Source organism: Manacus candei, unplaced genomic scaffold (assembly GCF_025592945.1).
Source record: "Manacus candei isolate 608988 ecotype Guabito, Panama unplaced genomic scaffold, ASM2559294v1 h1tg000065l, whole genome shotgun sequence".
Lineage (NCBI taxonomy): Eukaryota > Metazoa > Chordata > Aves > Passeriformes > Pipridae > Manacus > Manacus candei.
In genome coordinates this window covers 2998720-3016267 of record NW_026138113.1, presented here as the reverse complement: position 1 = coordinate 3016267, position 17548 = coordinate 2998720, and the positions used below count along the sequence as shown (strand labels likewise).

The 17548-nt window shown below is 39.8% G+C and overlaps 1 protein-coding gene across 1 annotated transcript in view; it reads right to left on the bottom strand.

Annotated features, from left to right (window-relative positions):
- Positions 1–15176, bottom strand: part of LONP2 (lon peptidase 2, peroxisomal) — a 36533-nt gene extending 21357 nt beyond the window's left edge. Inside the window, exons 1-8 of the mRNA XM_051805589.1 lie at positions 14885–15176; positions 13805–14039; positions 12920–13051; positions 11497–11619; positions 10435–10598; positions 10135–10229; positions 9254–9512; positions 4056–4197 (exon numbers count right to left, since the gene is read on the bottom strand). Coding sequence (XP_051661549.1) covers positions 4056–4197; positions 9254–9512; positions 10135–10229; positions 10435–10598; positions 11497–11619; positions 12920–13051; positions 13805–14039; positions 14885–15117 — 1383 coding nt within the window. The 5' untranslated portion in view covers positions 15118–15176. The remainder of the gene's footprint in view (positions 1–4055; positions 4198–9253; positions 9513–10134; positions 10230–10434; positions 10599–11496; positions 11620–12919; positions 13052–13804; positions 14040–14884) is intronic.
- Between the last annotated feature and the right edge of the window lie 2372 nt (positions 15177–17548).

Here is a 17548-nt window from a genome sequence, read left to right as displayed (position 1 = left end):
ACAATCAGAACAAACCAGGAAAATACTGTTTTTACAGAATGCCAGAAACACAGTAGAGTTTCTTAAAAAACAGAATAAATTCTGGTTTCATTTTGAAGTACTGCTCAGATTTAAGAGCAATATTTAGAAATGTATTGCAACTGTAATAAAACACAATCTACACAATGCCCCCTAATAGTGAAATCTTAAAACACACCAAAGCATATGCCTAAATTCTAAAACTAAGGCTGCAACTCAGTGAATGCCATTGTTCATGGGCTATAAGCTATTCAAAAACTTTTCCTATACTCTTCAGCAAGCAGCTGCTGTCATTTACTCCCTTCCTTACCAATGAAGGCAAAGGCCTTGAAGTATCCTGACAAGCCAAGCACACTGATGCATAATTCACTCAGTTATAGATGTCCCTGCCCTCAACCAGCCCTACAGGGAGACACAACAACAGGCAGTGAATCCAAGCACAGCATCTACAAACTGTTTTCAAAGAAAGCAGATCTGTATCAAATATCAGTTGCCCAAAGTATAATCTTCTAAATTTTTCAAAACTGATTTAAACAGCAAATCCTAACTCAGATTACCCCCCCTTTTATTAACACTGATAACAGTATTTCCACAGAATTGCACTCTATTAGCTGAAGTATTTGCAACTACTTTCAAAATTGTTGAAAAACAATGTATTCTGACAGACCAAACTGGTATTTTACCACATTAATTTACAGGCATGTTTCTCTCTTTCTCCTTCTAGTCTGCAACTAGAAATCCTTATGAATCCTACTAAATGACAAACTGGTGATTATAATATTATTTACAAAGGTACACAAAATACTGATGCTGTACTCATATGCAAACAATACTATCCAATAGAGGTAAATGAAACTGTAATCCAAGCCAACTCAGATAATATCTAAAAATGTGAATTATCTGAGATTTTTTAATAACAACTAGAGTTTCTCTGGACTCGTATTTCTTTGTCATGGTAACTATTTCTTAGAATAAGACATAAAACAGTATCACGCCTATGCATTTCAAACAGATTTTCCAAAACAAACAGAACTGTTCTTCAGTGAGGTATCTGTGCTAAAGTTCAAGTTCAAAAGTTTTTAAAGATATTCAACTCATACAAAAATATGAAGTACAAAAAGAACATTGAGTGCACAAAACTTCTTGGCTAATTTACTGCCAGCAGCTCACATGCACACAAAGGCTTCTCTGTAACAGCTTTTTATTACCACAAAATCCAGAATAAGTTCCACGAACATTTAATTGCCTGGCTCTGCTCCTGGTCTAATTTCCCTGCATACAAATAGTCACTATCAGGCACTTGGATCCATTTCTGTTTTCTTCTGGTTTTTAACAGAGGTCATCTAAATTTAGACTAAAATATTCCGTTGTTAATGAGCAGTATCTGGAAATAGGAAGACATTCTGTCTTGCTTAAGCAACAATTCTGCAGAAGCATTAGAACCAAACACCTATCCAGCAACTATCAAACATCAAGCTTTGCTTCCAAGCTCACAGGTTATGGCAATTTTCTCCTTGAATATATCCCATTGCAGACAGCGATAATTTAACACACCTCCACATCAGGGAGAAAAGGATGTGCCCTTTATACTTAATGATGGCACTTACCAAACAACAAGCAGCAGTGTGGAAAACAAATGTACCAGTTAGGTGACCACCAACTACTGTTTGCTCTCCTACATAATAGCCACCTTTGCCTGTTCCAGATGGACTTCCCAACAACGTAAACCACAAAAAGCAGATGAAAATTAAGCTATTATGTCCAGACATGAGTTCTCCATTAGAAGAGGTAAAGCACCTGCTTCAGGATGTTTAGCCAGCAGTAGAGGGATATACAGATCTCACAGGGGAGCAGCCCAGACATGGTTATAGAGCAATTACTTCTCCAGATGCAACTAATGGTCAATTAGCAACGGCTTACATAGAGATTGCAGCCCAGGCAGACAGCTGGAAGCAAACCTGATGAGTCTCAGCTGGAAAAATCCATGGCAGGAGCTGAGCTGAATATCACTGAAAACGTGGGCTTCAAATATGGAAAACAGAAACATCTCAAAGCAGCAACAAAGCATCCAAAAGTCAAACACAACTAATTAAAAAAGAAAGAAATTTCATTTGCCCTCATGAACTTGACATGATAAAAGAAGAATACAGTTGTTCTCTACTGCAGGACAGGGAAGGAAAATAAATTAGAAGAAGCAGCAAAGGTTGAAGAAAATTAACAATATTAATGTACAGCTCTAGATTCATGATGGGAACATTCTTTGCAAGAAAAGCCAAATCATTGTGGTGTTAGTGATTTTCATTGCCTCGCTAACAACAGCCAGCTAACTAACGAAATTTGATTTTCAGGTATATTTATCCATGCATTGACTGGACTTAGGAGAGGTTAGTTCAAACATCTAGAGGACAAATGACAGAAGAAATATCAGCAAACCCGGACACAGAGCTCATTACCATTAACAGCAAGGAGTAAATAAAATCCCATAAGCGAAAAGTAGAAGCAAAACATCTGTATTTGTTACACTCTCCTTCTTGTTTTCCTCGCATTTTGAGGCTTTTCATGCACTACTACACATATGAGAAATACACAGGTAAAGGACCATAACTGTCACTTTTAAAAGCTGAAGAAGCGAAGCCATGCCATCTTCTAGCACATTTAAATTACTACTAGTTCATGTTAACATGCAAAGATCAAAACAGAGCTCTCAAACCACAGCCTGCTCATACACTGATTTTCAAAGAACTAGTTGGCCTTGTCAAAACAGCAATTTTACAGTCTAGCAGGAAGAAAATAATGACGTTTGTAGAATGCCAATTGACATTTCATTTGCAGAATGTCATACACCATCCAGATGAGCTCATGACACCTTAAGTAGCATTTTTCATATTTAAATCACTGCATTAAGCACTGCCAGTCAAAAGAGTTATTAAAATTACTCTAGGCAAATATTATCAGAACCACTTTCATATCCACCTACCAAAGTTACCACACCTTAAGTCTGACAACTGAGACACTTCTGGGATATCATGTCATACTCCAGAAAATAGAAGTCAGAAAGAAGGTTCTGACAACTCATTACTGCTTTCAGCTACATGATAAATGAAGCCTGCAAGGCACAGGTCTCAATTCATCTTCTTCATAATCACTCCAGTTTTAGCCTCCTGAAAACCTAACAACTAACCTAATTAGCAACATCTCAACACTTGATGGGATTTACAAAATATTCCAACAGTATCTCATTCGCCAGTCCTTAATTGGATCTCCTGGATTTTACTTGTGTCTTTAAGCAAGTAAACTTTAAAACCTCTAAAACTTTTGTGAGAAATTAACTGCATCATGTAATTCAAAATTAGATACATTTATATCTTAGTCCAAATCCCAGAATTTTAAAAAAAATGCACTCATGGAAAAACTGACTCTCATAGAAAGTTAACACTCACGACACCATGATCAGTCAAGGACTGGGGGATCTGTGACTTTAAGGAAAAATTTAAGTTTAGAAAGTTAATTACAACACTAATTAAAGAAATGCTCCTAAAAGAACATGCAACTAGTCCATATGGATAGTCCACTGGATAAAATGCTTAGCTCCAGTACAAGCTGGTACCACCAAAAGCTTCAAAAATATATTAAAATTGTTCCAAGAAAGAAAAGGAAAACTTGAAAAAGTCTAGCTGCTGTCTGGCTGCTCTATACTTGTTTCTTAGCTAACAACATTTGGTCATTAAAAACCAATGTCCTGAAGTCCCCCAAGTAACTAATGTTTAAGGCTTGAACAGTATTTAAATACACCAAACACCCCAAAATCCATCCCTGTGTTTAAGTACAGCTCAGCGAGATTTACGGTGCCTTATTTAGCCCTGATGGCACTTGCACTGTGCCCAAGTAATTGGCAGAAATCAAAGGATGTCAGAACTCAGCAGCTGACATCTGAATAACAAAGCTGACACTTTGGGCAGCCAATCGTCCAAGTCCAGTATTTTAATTATTTTATTTAAATACAAATGAAGCAATGCTTGCAATTCAGCATCTCTTACCTCAAGCAAGGCTGCTGCAGGATCCCCCTGCAAGCTCTTGGCCAGTTTATCAACCTCATCCAGCAGGAACACGGGGTTGTTCACCCCCACAGTCTTGAGGCCGTTGATGATCCTGCCGGGCATGCTGCCCACGTAGGTGCGCCTGGGGAGAGAAGTGCAGGGGGAACAGGGCTCAGCTGGGCAACAGGGCAGGAACAGCACAGGGAACAACACTCAAAGCAAAATACCAGAACAAGCAGTGTTGTAACAACTCCTGCTCTTTTTGCAAAACTTTTTGGAACCAGTTGATAAAATGCAATATACAACTGAACTAATACAGGCAATTGTAGCAGCAGATGAAAGTTTGAGTTCCAGGGGGCACTAGTTGGTCTGGAGAGATAACCATGTGCATTAAAGTACATCCAAACTTTATGGCTTGCAAGCGTTTTGCATGTTCCAGTACAGGCATCCTTGTACCAGAGGAACAAGCCAAAGCAGATTTGGGAACCTCACTATTACTAGCATTTTAATAATTACAATACTGGGACTTTATCACCACAATAGAGTTCAAACAGCACATTACAAATCAGGGCAAAATTCCAATGATGCTGAACTGTCAATGTCCCCTGAATATAAAGCATGCTTATATAATACTCAACGAAAATAACTGTATTTACTATGTCATTTCAATATGAAAAGTTAAACAGTGCAATTTAACAAAAAATTACGAGTTTGAATTTCTTCAGCAAAATCAGTCAAAACTTTTTTCCACAACACACATACAGAGCATCTACATTTTATGTCCATATATCCCCTGCGTGCTGCATTTATCACAGCCTTTCTGCTTGTGCCATAACTACTCCAAATACTATAACTAAGAGTATGAAATTCTGGTCACTCAAGAAGAAAGAGGTACATTAAGTGCTGAATAACTGGATCTATCTCATGACCCTCACAGAGCAGATAAGCAGAACAGGCCTGCTTTGCCATATGATCTGTTTTACTACAGTCCAAAATAAACAGGATGACATTTACAAAGATGAAACCAAAAATACCATGGGAGTAATTTCAAAAGATACCAGAGACAACTTTAAATATTAAAAAAATCCCAAACAAAACCAGAACCCAAACCACACAACAATGGTCTTAGTTCCATGTAACATTTAACCACGGAGTAAACAAACTGCAGTTACTGTATTTAATTCTAGATCTGAGCAAAAATAAAAGTTTTTAAGACCTTCTAAATAGCCAGCAATGCAAGAGAAATTCAGTTTGCCTCTTACCACCTTCATGAGGCAACTGCTAAAGACTGAAGCAGCCAGCATGCAATGGTTTAGCACTTTTGTATAGTCTTACTCTGCAGCAAGGGAGTGGACTCCTCTCACTGAGGATTGCTCTGTGACAGGTATTACAGATCAAGACTCTGCATGGGGAGCTATTACACCACCTCCTCCTCCATCTGCACATGGACAACCTTGCCAAAAGAATGGAAGATTCTATAAAATGCAATCAGAAAATTACCAGACTGGAGTAAAGCTGAAGTTCACAGAAATCAATCATTACCAGTGCAATCAAATTAATCATTCTAGCAATTTGGGCATTTCTTTGGGGTTTGGGGTTTTTTTCCTTCTTATGAGGTGGTTTTTTTTGGTTTTGGGTTTTGTTTGCTGGTGGTGGTTTTGTTCTCATCTGGGCTGTTTTTAACAGAATGTGATCACTGCACTAGAGAATAATTTTATAAGCTTGAGAGCCAATGCAGCCTGACTGTTTCTAATATTCTGATTATGCCAGTAATAGGATAACATAATTAGGTAAGCATTAAACATTCTTCTTTCCTGCTTGGTACATTGTTCTCAAGTGCATTGAAGACATTACACCTTTTTAATGCATGTTTGTGTTTTTATATACACGAAGTTCTACCTGATCCTTTTAAATTCTATAAAATCTTGACCTACCCATGTCTCATCTAATGTTAAGAAACAGATTTGGTTTAAAAACTAAATGAAGGCAAATAGGTGTTAACAGTCTAAATCTATTATAGTATAATAAAATAGGACCAATACCTATTTTATTATACTATTAAACAAAGACTGAAGATCTCCAAGGTTATTATGGAACACATCTCAACAAAAGAGTCCTTGGTAAAACAGGCCCTGCAGGTATTTACATATAAACCCAAAAGAATATATTAAAATTACAAGAGCATACATGGCCATTTATGTGTCTGGATATCAACCTTTGCCTTGTGACTTGTGACACTGAATACTGCAGTTTGTGAACACCAGCCACGGAATGTAATGTTATTCTCTATTTCACTGCTTTTTCTAGGGTTGAAAAGAGAAGAAACAATATTCCAAATTACTACTTTTGATGATATAACATAGCTTGACTCAGTTTTTGATGCAGTTTCTTTCCATGCATCAAACCTAGAAGGACAGTCAGCTGTTCCCCACTCAAAACAGGAAGTACAGACCGAATTTCCTGGTTATCTCACTTCTGTAGCAACACTCAGAAAAACCCCTTAAGAGCTGATGCCACAGAAGTTCTGTAACTTAGTACTCTTTTTATTTATTTTTAAAATCAGTGAAAAGTTAAACAAAACACTAGAATTGCACAGCATATCATTAGGAATTATATAACCTAGAAAAGGCAAGAAAACCAGGAGGGGAATCTAACCTTCCTGGTTCTCCCAGAATAAACTGGGAATGTATACAAACTGGAACTCTTAGAGCAGTGGCACCGTTATTGATAGAAACATGACTCACTTTCTTCATGCTGATCTACAGACAAATAGTTTTAAATGATTTTTAACTGCAGATAGAAAAGGATAACAGAGTTAGTGCCACCAGAAGAAAGAGCTTCACATGAAGGTGAGAAAGAGCCTCACATTTACCTCACCAGCACCACTATAAATAAATGACACAGTTACACCTTTCCTTCACGAAAACAGAAAACCACACACACAACAGATAAGCTCTCATAGTTCCTGTATAACACAAAATATCAGGATTGAGGAGACTTTAAATGCAGTGAGCTTCTTGCAAATTAAGTTCTAAGCCATTCTTCAGGGTGGTTTGTTTTCTTTTTGTTGTTTTTTTAATACAAGTAAACAACAAATATAAACCAGAAAAATGTAACATATGGTATAGATGGGTGGTAAATGCAAACAACAGCTGAAAAATGTCTCATAAAACAGTTCTGGTTTTGTACCAAGATGATGATTTCATTTTGGGAATGCAGAACAGTAGTTGCTGTTCTTCCCCCAATCAAAAGAGAAGTCACTAACCCCAGCTGCAGGCACGTGATCCACACTCAAATGGCAAAACCTGGGCGTTTCCAACTACCCTATTTCTACCTCAGGGCAGCAGCACAGTGACTGAACACACACCCCACCCTACTGCTCCCTAAAACATCTGATTTTGGCTGCTGAATCTCTCAGTCTGCACCTTTCTCTTTCAACAGTACTGAGCAGCCCAAGTGAGTGCTATTTAGGGCACTATTGGCTTGGAAGTCAAACTGAAACACAGTTCCTTTTAATGTTCTAGTACATTTAGTACATGTTTTTCAATGTAGGTACATACAGTACCATTCTTCTGCAATGGTAATGGAATCCTGAACTTAAACCCCAAAGCCTAATAAGGAGCTTTTAGGAGAAAAAGAATGTCTCCTAACATGTAATATTAGAAAATCAGCCTACCAAACAGTAAAACTTAGAACACAGCAGCCTATGTCTCAGAATACAACAGTTTATGTCTCCTCCACTTTTAGGACACCTCTGTAATTCCTCTCTCTGACTGCCACCAGATGCACAATATGGATTCACTTGACTGGGAATAACTTGAACGATTTATTCATGCAAAAGGACATTACAGAGGTCTACAGAAAAGCTGTACTTCTTATCTGATTAAATATTATTCTGAGAAGCAGAAAAAAAAGAATTTAAAAACTACAAAAAAACTCGAAAAAGCAGTGGGTTACAAGGGATTCCTGGTACCAACTGCTCTAAAGTCTGTTTTTAAACTATACATTTGATTGTTGAAGAGTAACTCCACAATATTCCTGCTAATTCTAGATTATATTTTCCTTTGCTGGTGAAAAATAAACTCTCCTATCAAATACCTTCCATTGTCTAATTTCAAGTAAATTTTTAATATGAAATTTATACTGGTTAGCCTCTAACATGCATTAATAATTTAATAATGCCCTCAAAAATGTGTGGCAGCCACAAACACCTGAAGTTAAAAGTTTTTTTTAAAGACTCTATCACGTGACTCTACCTGCCTTTATTCTTTATTAGGTCGAAGCACAAGATAGAAAGTTTGACTTTTGTTTATAATGTCAAGTTCAAGACGTGGTTTCCCTGTTACAAAGGCTTCAGTCCTGCTCTGCCCTGGAAAAGTTCCTCCTGTCCGTATCGCTGAGTTTCCCACAGCCTCTAGTGGCTTCAGCTCGAATAGCAACGTGTTGTTGAACGAAATTTTACGTTGTTTTTAGGAGCAGTACCATAAGTAATCTGAAACATCAGAATTCTTACTTAGCAAACAGCGATTAACGATAGTTTATGAGTTACAGGAATAACACAAAGTGAAAGAGGAGGACAGAGTTTGGCTCTTTTTCCCCCAGTGTGTAAGCAGTGGGTCAGAAGGCCAGCCCAGACCTGCACACCTGTTCAGCTCCACGGTGCTGCCAGCCAGGAAAAGGGTTACAACAACCGTGTCACAAACCCCAGGGGGCTGCTGGGTACACTGGCCAAACCTACACTAAGAAAAAACCCTACACATGATTCCTTCAAGCTACAAACACCAGGAAATGTCAAACACCCTGGAAAACAAAACTCCTGCATATTTGCCACAGGAGATGCACAGGAATAAACACATGTTGCACCAAGGGTGCTGAACTAAAGGTCTACGAAACAACTCTGAATTTTCAAGTTCTCATCAAGTACAAATTCACTGCTTTCTCACTTTTTCCTCTTTCATACTCTGGTCTAAGAAGCAGCCAATAGTGTACTGTACCCTCAGTTCCAACCAGTACATTACATTCCAGATTCCTACAAGTTTATGCAGATGTTCAGCACAAGATTTCCTACATTCCTTCCAGTTGGGACCGGGAGCTTCCACCACTCTAATGAATTCACACATGTAACTAACTTACACAGTCAGAAGTCTGACATCACAAAATGTACTTTTATTGCAATTAGGAAAGGAGGAAGTAGTTACCTGTGGCCTCGAATATCAGACTGATCACAGACTCCTCCTAAAGCAATTCTGTGGAATTCTCGGCCCAAAGTCTTTGCAATTGATCTTCCAACACTAGTTTTACCAACTCCTGGGGGCCCCACAAAACAAAGAATGGGTCCTTTGAGGTTGTTTTTAAGCTGTCTGACAGCTAAGTACTCCAAAACTCTCTTCTTCAGCTTCTCCATAGCATAATGATCATTATCCAACACTATTCGAGCTGCACGGATTTCAAGGCGATCTATCATTGAGAACAGAAGAGAGATCAGCACATTTGCCTTTAAAAATGGAATTGGTTTTCTACTCTTTCCTCACTCTCCATTTCTGCACACTGTTCCTGTATTAATAGTATCACCCTCACAACTTTTGAAAACTGGTACAAAGTGGACATGATACTCAATTTTTCTATTGCACCTCAAGTTGTAATTATTAAAATTAGCTACAATTGTGTGTTTTCATCCTCTTGTTCCTTACCAAACTTGCTTAAGAAATACCAGAACCTTTTTCAGGAAGATTAATGCTACAGAAACATCCAAAAATTTTTTTGTCCAACATACAAAGAGTAATTGGATGCTCATTTCTTCATTATTTTTGATGCATGCTAGCACCAACTTTAAGTAATAACCCCTTCATTTTTCTGTGAAACTACTCCTAATACTTCTTAAATTCATATTCTTAGATGTACAGTTGTGCTACACAACCTATTCAGTATAGAGATCTCACTGAACTCTAAAGGTCTACCTGGCTTAAAGTAACACATTAATAATGCTTTTACAAGGCAGAACTAAGTACACGTTTACATGATGGTCACTTGTCCTAAAATGTCTGTGCAAGAGACAATCACCAGAAATAGAAGGGTTTACCTTTTGTACTCTTGTTCCATGGCAATTCTACCATCAGTTCCAAGTAATTTCTTGTCAAAGCATATTCTGGCATTGACTGAGGCATCTTCTTCAACCTGGAAATACAAGCACTGAATTCGTAAGGCCAACCAGGAATTAACTGTAGGGTAAAACTGTCCTGCACCACAGGACAGCTACTGAGCAAACCTGAGGTTTAAAAATCATTTTGAAAACACAACCAACACAAACATGTATCAATTGGAAAAGGTTTGCAGGATTTGTTTTAAAATATAAAATAAGAGAAGAAACCGCTATTTTTACCTTTTTATTTCCTTCAGACAAACTTTAAGAGCTTGTTCTGACATACTGGATGTTCTGATCTTTTTTTCTAGCATGACAACATCATCATGATCTTCTTCTTCCTCCTCATCCTCTGTAGTGTTTGCAACATGACTGATTCTTCTATTAGGACGAATAGCTACCACCTAAGAAATGGAGAACAGGGCCAGAGAATAGTATCAGGTCTTGTTTTTTAAATGAAGTGTGTACTTTGGCTTTGAATGGAAACCATGATAAAAACATATGAGGTGCACAGAAAAATACTCAAGATGTTAATTCCATAAATAACCACAAAGTGTTATTGGTGCACCTTAAGTAAAGTTAAGAGTTCTTACTTTACTGTAAGTATTCCCTAAGTGCATTTATCATGTACCCTAAACTAGCAAACAACAGAAGACAAGAACAAAACTGAAAGGAGCTCTCTGGGATTTTTCAAGCACTGCAGCCCATCATATTAGGCAAAATAAACCTAATCTTTACAAAATGGGTAAGTTTTCCCTCCTACCCATTTTCATTTCTCAATTACTTCCCACTCACTAAACTGCATAAGTGCAGTTAGTTGCAGGAAAAGTGCAAGCTGCCCCAGCTTACCAACACACATTTTACAATGCACATTCTTAACCCATATTTCAAAAGCTACCACTCATCTGCAATGCCCCAAGGAAAAGATACACCTTTCACTGCACAGGCCAAAACTCAATGTGTGCACACCATGCAAGTAAACTGGGCATCAGATACCTCTTCAAAGGAATCTGAGCGTTTATTCAATGTCAGAAAGTGCTCAGATTAAAATAAAGATTAAAATAAATAAACAAATAAAATAAAGCCTAGGCAGTTTTAAACAAATATTTTCTCTTTTAGGTATCTAAACAGCCAAAGATGCCAGCTGGGTGTTTTCTGCCCCTCCAGACTTACCATCAAATATTATGGCTATACATTACAATTTTGCACAATTAAAATCATGCACATTCATTAGCCTGCTCAAAAAGTGTATCTTTTTACTTATTTAGGATGCTTAAGTATCCCAGATTTGAAGGTCCATACCCTTTTATCATCATCCTGTTTGGGCTTTCTTGTTTTTTGAAGCAGCTTCAGGCCTTCAATCTGTCTAACAAGCAATGGTATCGTCATCTTGAACCGCTCCTCCAGCCTAACAGCATCTAAAATCTAAGAGCAAGAGCTGTGAGTAACCAAGTTCACACTGATGGATCAGCAGTCTGGGGGAAGGGAACATGGAGAACATGGAGAATACTGTTACTGTCTTTTCACCAGAGTTATAGAATAGATGGATTAAGAAAAAAGGTAGCAAGAAAAGTAAAGAGAATACTGCACACAGGGTCTATCCTCAGGGGTCTGGATGCCTGAGCTACAAGCACTCCAAACTAGGAAAAAAGTCTTTTATCCTGTCTGTTTTAAGCATCTTAATATTTGAGATGCATTTGCTGTGGCAAGCATCTATCAACATTCTATTTTTCAATTACTGAGCCTCAGGGAAGAGCTAGCCCTCTAAGAAAGTTCAATGATTTCCTTGGTTAACCCAGGAAAAAAATCCTCTTATGCCCTAAGATGTTTTTTTTTATGATAGATTTTTGTGTTTATTCTGTTAGTCTTTTTAAAATTTTATACATTCCATTTTCGTGTTTAATTAAGTTGATATGTGGAAATGGGTAGAATTCTGCTCCTCTGTATTTCCACAACTTCCACTGGCTGCTCTTTTCTTTAGAACTTTTAATAAAAATAAAAAGGGACACACTAAATGTAATAACTAATGTTCCTTCCACCAGCAGGATATTCAGCTATAGTACACACCTTCCTTCAAATCACTGTATTAAGTGCTATTTGTGGTGCTTTGAAAGAATCTAACTTACACTTTCAATTCCAGGTGCAGCATTAGCAGTGACAAAAGAAAAGGAACAACAAAACTTACAAACACAGCAGGCAAATACAGAAATCAGACTAGTAAGAATCAAGCCATAAGGATCCTTTTTGCATAAAGTTACTTTGACATACGATGGAAATTTAACCTCTCAGTATTTAAAGAAACCCAGACCTTAAGAATGTTTTCAAAAAGATTTAAAAAATTAACTCTCAAGTTGTTAGCATGATCTGTCAACTGTGACAAAAAGCAAGGTTTCAACACAATATGAAAAAAGATTTATCATCTTTACCATGGGAAAGGCAAGTCCATGCTGGATTTATTGTTTAAGAAAATTAACCATTTCCAAGGCTAACTAGATTAATTTACTTATCAGGTGAGTTCTGGCACATACATATGTTAACACTCTAAACAACAGCATAACTTTTTACAAGCATTCATGCTCGGCTGTAACACAAATACCTGCTGGCACAACCTTATCAGTGCAGAGTCTCAAGTGTAAACAATTCCAAAATTATCTAAAACTGACTGACTGTAAAAAAAAGACAGCAAACCCCTAAATCCCCTTAGAAAAGTTTATGACCATGAGACCTGAAGCTTCTCCTGGTTGGATGTCCGGATGATAGAAGTCAGGATATCTGGCAAAGCTTCTCGAGGCAGATTGTCCAGGAGACGTCTCAGCTTTGCGACCGCAGGCACTGACATGTCCAGCATCTCAACCAGCTGTAAGAAACACACCATCAAGAACATCAATTTTTTTTTAAAAATTATCTGAGTATCTGACCTAAACAGGATTGTATCTTTTGCTGTGAAGCTTGTCTAGGTGGTTTGCCAAAAAGCTACCAAAATAAATTCACAAAAAGTTCAGAGAGGAGGCGCTAAATAGGCAAAGGGCATCAAGACTTTGGGATTTCTCCTTGTTTGAGAAGTTCAAAAATATCATTGCAGCACTTTTTTTCAATACCTACATCTCTTATTTCCCATACACACCCTAATTAAAAACTTCCTCAGTTAACACTATGATGGTTCTTCTTCTATATGTCCTTTAAACTCAGATTCATTATACCTAGTTTATATATGCATCTCTTTATAATCAAGACTTTAGAGGGTTTTTTTCCCTTTAATAATTAAAAAAAAAATCCACTGTATTTATTTTCATATACATATAAAATTCTGGAAAAATTAATCAAAAGTATTCCTTTTACTGGACTGTATTTATAGTATTGCTATATATGAAACACTAACATATCATAGCACTAATATATGCAGTTAAACTCACCCTGCATTGAGCTGTATAGACACCCTGGAACTCGACACAGAAACCTCAAGCTATAACAAAAACATTTGTTTTGTAGCAGAAATACTGAAACTCTACTAGTCCCTGAGAAATATAAGAAGTAGAGAAACAGAAGGACAGACAGGAAACAAATAAAGAGCCCAAATATATACATAAATAATAAGATTACAACATATTACCTGCACTGCATACTTGTAGAATTGTTCTGACAACTCTCCAAGCTCCTCCTCAGATTTATGCTGATTAGTAAACTGCTCAAGTCGATCCAACTGCTCCACTTCAGCAACAGGATAAGGCTTCTCCTTGAGCAGCTGCAGGATCTGGAATCGGCAGAGGCCCGTAACCAGCAACGTGTAATGTGGCTTGGGCCAGTTGCTGCCAACCACCTGAACTGCCAAGGCAGCAGTGCCAATCCTAAAAACAGATCAAATCCTTGGATTATTTGTCACCTTCCACAGAACATTTAGCATGCTTCCTTAACAGCTACATTCCAAGACCCTTTTGGGCCATGGTTCCTTATCATGAAAGGCAACCAAGCTATACAACTTCCTTTGTAACAGAGATTACAAAACCAAACCCTAAAACCTGAAAATGAATGAGTTAACTGAAAAACTAAGATAATGTAATAACAGTCACAGAGTTTAGAAACCTGTGTAGCTTCTTCATAAATAATGGATCTCGGTGTGGACAGGCACGCTGACATTTCTGCCTAAATGACAGGCATTGGGAAACTAAGTCACACTTCTTCAGTGAAATTGCCGGCCTTATACTCAACAACCCTTTTAGATCGCAGCACCTCTTTAAGCAGGCTTAAAACAGAAGATTTTGTCTTGCAAAACCTTACTAAGTCCACTGATACGATCAAGTTCGCAGAGTAAGGGTTACAGTATGAAAGTTTTACTTACACTTTACCCCACAGAAATACAATTCGTTTTCATTTTATGTGAACTAGGCTACTATCCGTGTTTCATACTAGGTGAAAAATGCCATGGTTAACAGCTGCGACAGCCCTGCAGCTACAGGCCTGCGTTCTTTGGCCTTATTTTCCTCTTCCACTTTACTCTCCTTTTCCAAACTTTCCTTCCGGAGGCCTCCCAGCCTGTCCCCGACACCTCGCAGGCCGGGCCGGTGCAGGTTCAAGGTGTGCCCGAGGGGAGAAGCCTTTCCCACAGGGCGGCGGAGCGCGACGGCCCCGCGGGGTGAGCCCGGCCGGGGAGGCCACGAGGGACGGAGGGAGGGGGAGCCGGGCCGGGCCGCACCTGTGCAGGGAGGGCAGGTCGTCGCAGTCGGAGGTGGGGTCGCTGGTGTTGGGGATGACGCCGATGATGGTGCTCCGCAGCGAGGTGCCCTTCAGCAGCCGGCTGCGCACCAGCTGCATGTTGCGCGGGGAGTCCACGCTGGTGCGCATGGTGGAGCCGGGCAGCAGGACGCCCTCGTGGGTCAGGAGCAGCGGCAGCCGCGTGGGAATCTGGATGGCGCTGCCCGCCGCCATGGCCACCCGCGACCCCGCACACCCGCCCGCGGCCCGTCACCGCCGCCCCGGCCAACCCGCCCCTCAGCCCGGCCCCGCCCCGTACGGGCGCCCGGCAGGGCCCGGCCGCGCTCGGCCCTCCCCGCTCGGTGCCCTGCGGGCGCGGCCGGGCCGCTCTGCCCCCCGGCCCTGCCCTCACCCGGGAACGGGGTCGCTTCTGGTGCTCCCGACATCGCCCCCGGGGCCTTTCGTGTCCTTCCTCCCTTCAGACGCCGAGCCCGGAGCGTTTCCCCTCCGCTCCCCGAGGGCCGCTCGGCCGCCGGCAGGTGTCAGTCTGACTCTGGCGATGGATGCGGGCTCTGAGCTGGGAGCAGCGCTAAAGGGGAAGACACTGGAAGGGGAGGGTGTAGCAAATCTTACTGTTGGTTAAATGGGGCGGTTACGAAGTGAAATCCATTTTTTTTGTTGTTGGTTTTTACACAAATCTACTCTCCTGCGTACGTGCTCCTGGCCAAAGAGCTCAGGGATTCGGTTTGACAGAATCACGGAATTGCCGGGGCTGGAAGGGCCTTCTGGAGATCATTCAGTCCAACCCTCTGCCAAGCAGGGTCACCTGGAGCAGGTGACACAGGAACGCGCCCAGGTGGGTTTGGAATGTGTCCAGAGAGGAGACTCCACACGCTCCCTGGGCACCTGTTCAGTGCTCTGCCACCTTCCACGAAAAGCAGCTCTCCCTCTGCTGGGGAAGCACAGCTGAGCACAGCTGAGCACAGGGGCTCTCCCAAATGCGCCAGGCAGCCCCAAAGTGGAGGGAGGAGATGCAGGACACAACATCCTCTCCCCACACAGTGGGATTTCCAACGCAATATTGATGTTCACCGGGGGCACAGCTCACCAGGCCCACTGACATTCCTTTGCCCAGCCAAAACAGCCTGCCCAGGTGAAAGGGTTCCAAGCACCAAGGCCCTGGGGAGTTCAGATGAACAAAACTTTCCTTTTTTTTTTTTTCTCCTATTGGTGAAACGAGGTGCAATATCAAAATTGCATAATGCAGTGAACCACATTAGCCAATGTCTTGTTAATCACTGACTTGCACGATTCATGTTGAACAAAGGTAATCCTGTACAGAGGGGAAATCACAGGAGAGACACACTGACAATTTGAAATGCAAAAGGATAGCTGCAGTTAAAACCTTGCTGAATCATGTGGTTTAACACCTTGATCTGTTGGCCTACAGGAAAATGCAATATGGAAATGCCAATACATTTAAATACAAAAAGTTATTACAGCTGAGAAAAATATCTTCTAAATCAACTACCTTGGTTACCTTAGAAAAACGCTGGAATTTAATATACTAGTCAACATGACATTTAGAAAACATTAATATAAAAGGGCATGTAACACATGGAATATGGAAAGCGGTTTGTGAATTTCCGGATATTAAATATAATTACTCTGTTAACATATGTTCAACAATCACAGATGTTTAAGCATCTCTAAGTATATTTGTTTGGAATGTGAACACAAACCAAACCTAAAGGTTAAATATTTGCTCGTCACATATATTGATGAATTTTCTCAGTTTGAGTATTTTAATTAAAAAGAATCTACCAATCTCATCGTGCTTATTCTCCAGACTACCATTTTTCCTTCCCTCAGAGATGACTATTCCCTGTGGTCATTAAAAATAGTTTCTTAATTCATTCTTGAGCTGTATCAAAATCTCAGTGATTGCCTTAAGATTCCTTTCAATTTCTACTGAACAGCTCTTAATACCCAGAGCTATATTTTACTGCATGTACTAAGTGTCCAATGTGATAGGGTCACATCCTCATTGTGATGTCTAGATAGTACTTGATCCCCCAAATTGTCTTTTACTTAAATACAAACAGATCAGATTTGAGCAACGACCTTTCAGAATGTTTTTCTGGACTAGCAGAACATTTCATGATACATGGAGAAACAGGCTAGCAATGAGTATTAAGATGTGCCTCCAACTCAGATTTTAAGATCAAAAGGGACAACTGCCACACGGTCTGACCTCCTCTAACACTCACCCAAATTCAGCATCAAGTCCACAGTTTCTGACTTAATGCTGTGTCTCAAAGGTATTCAGCCTTGGCTTGAGGAGTGACTAAACAGAGAATCCACCCTGTCTATGGGTATGCTGTTTGAGGGTTGATTACATGGTTAAAATTTGCACTTTGCTTATTTGTAATCTCAGTTTCCAGAGCCTGGCTTCTGTTGTACCTAACACATTGAATAGCTGCCTGCTATGATAACAATCATTCCTCAGTGAATACAACCAATACTCCATGATCGAGTCACAGGTTACCTTTGAGCTTCTCTGATAGCCATATTTCTCATTTTTTAAATGAAATCTCATCCTTCTCAGAATGTGGGTTGCCTATAACTAGTATTCCAGTACTCGTCTTGCAAATGTCATCTGAAG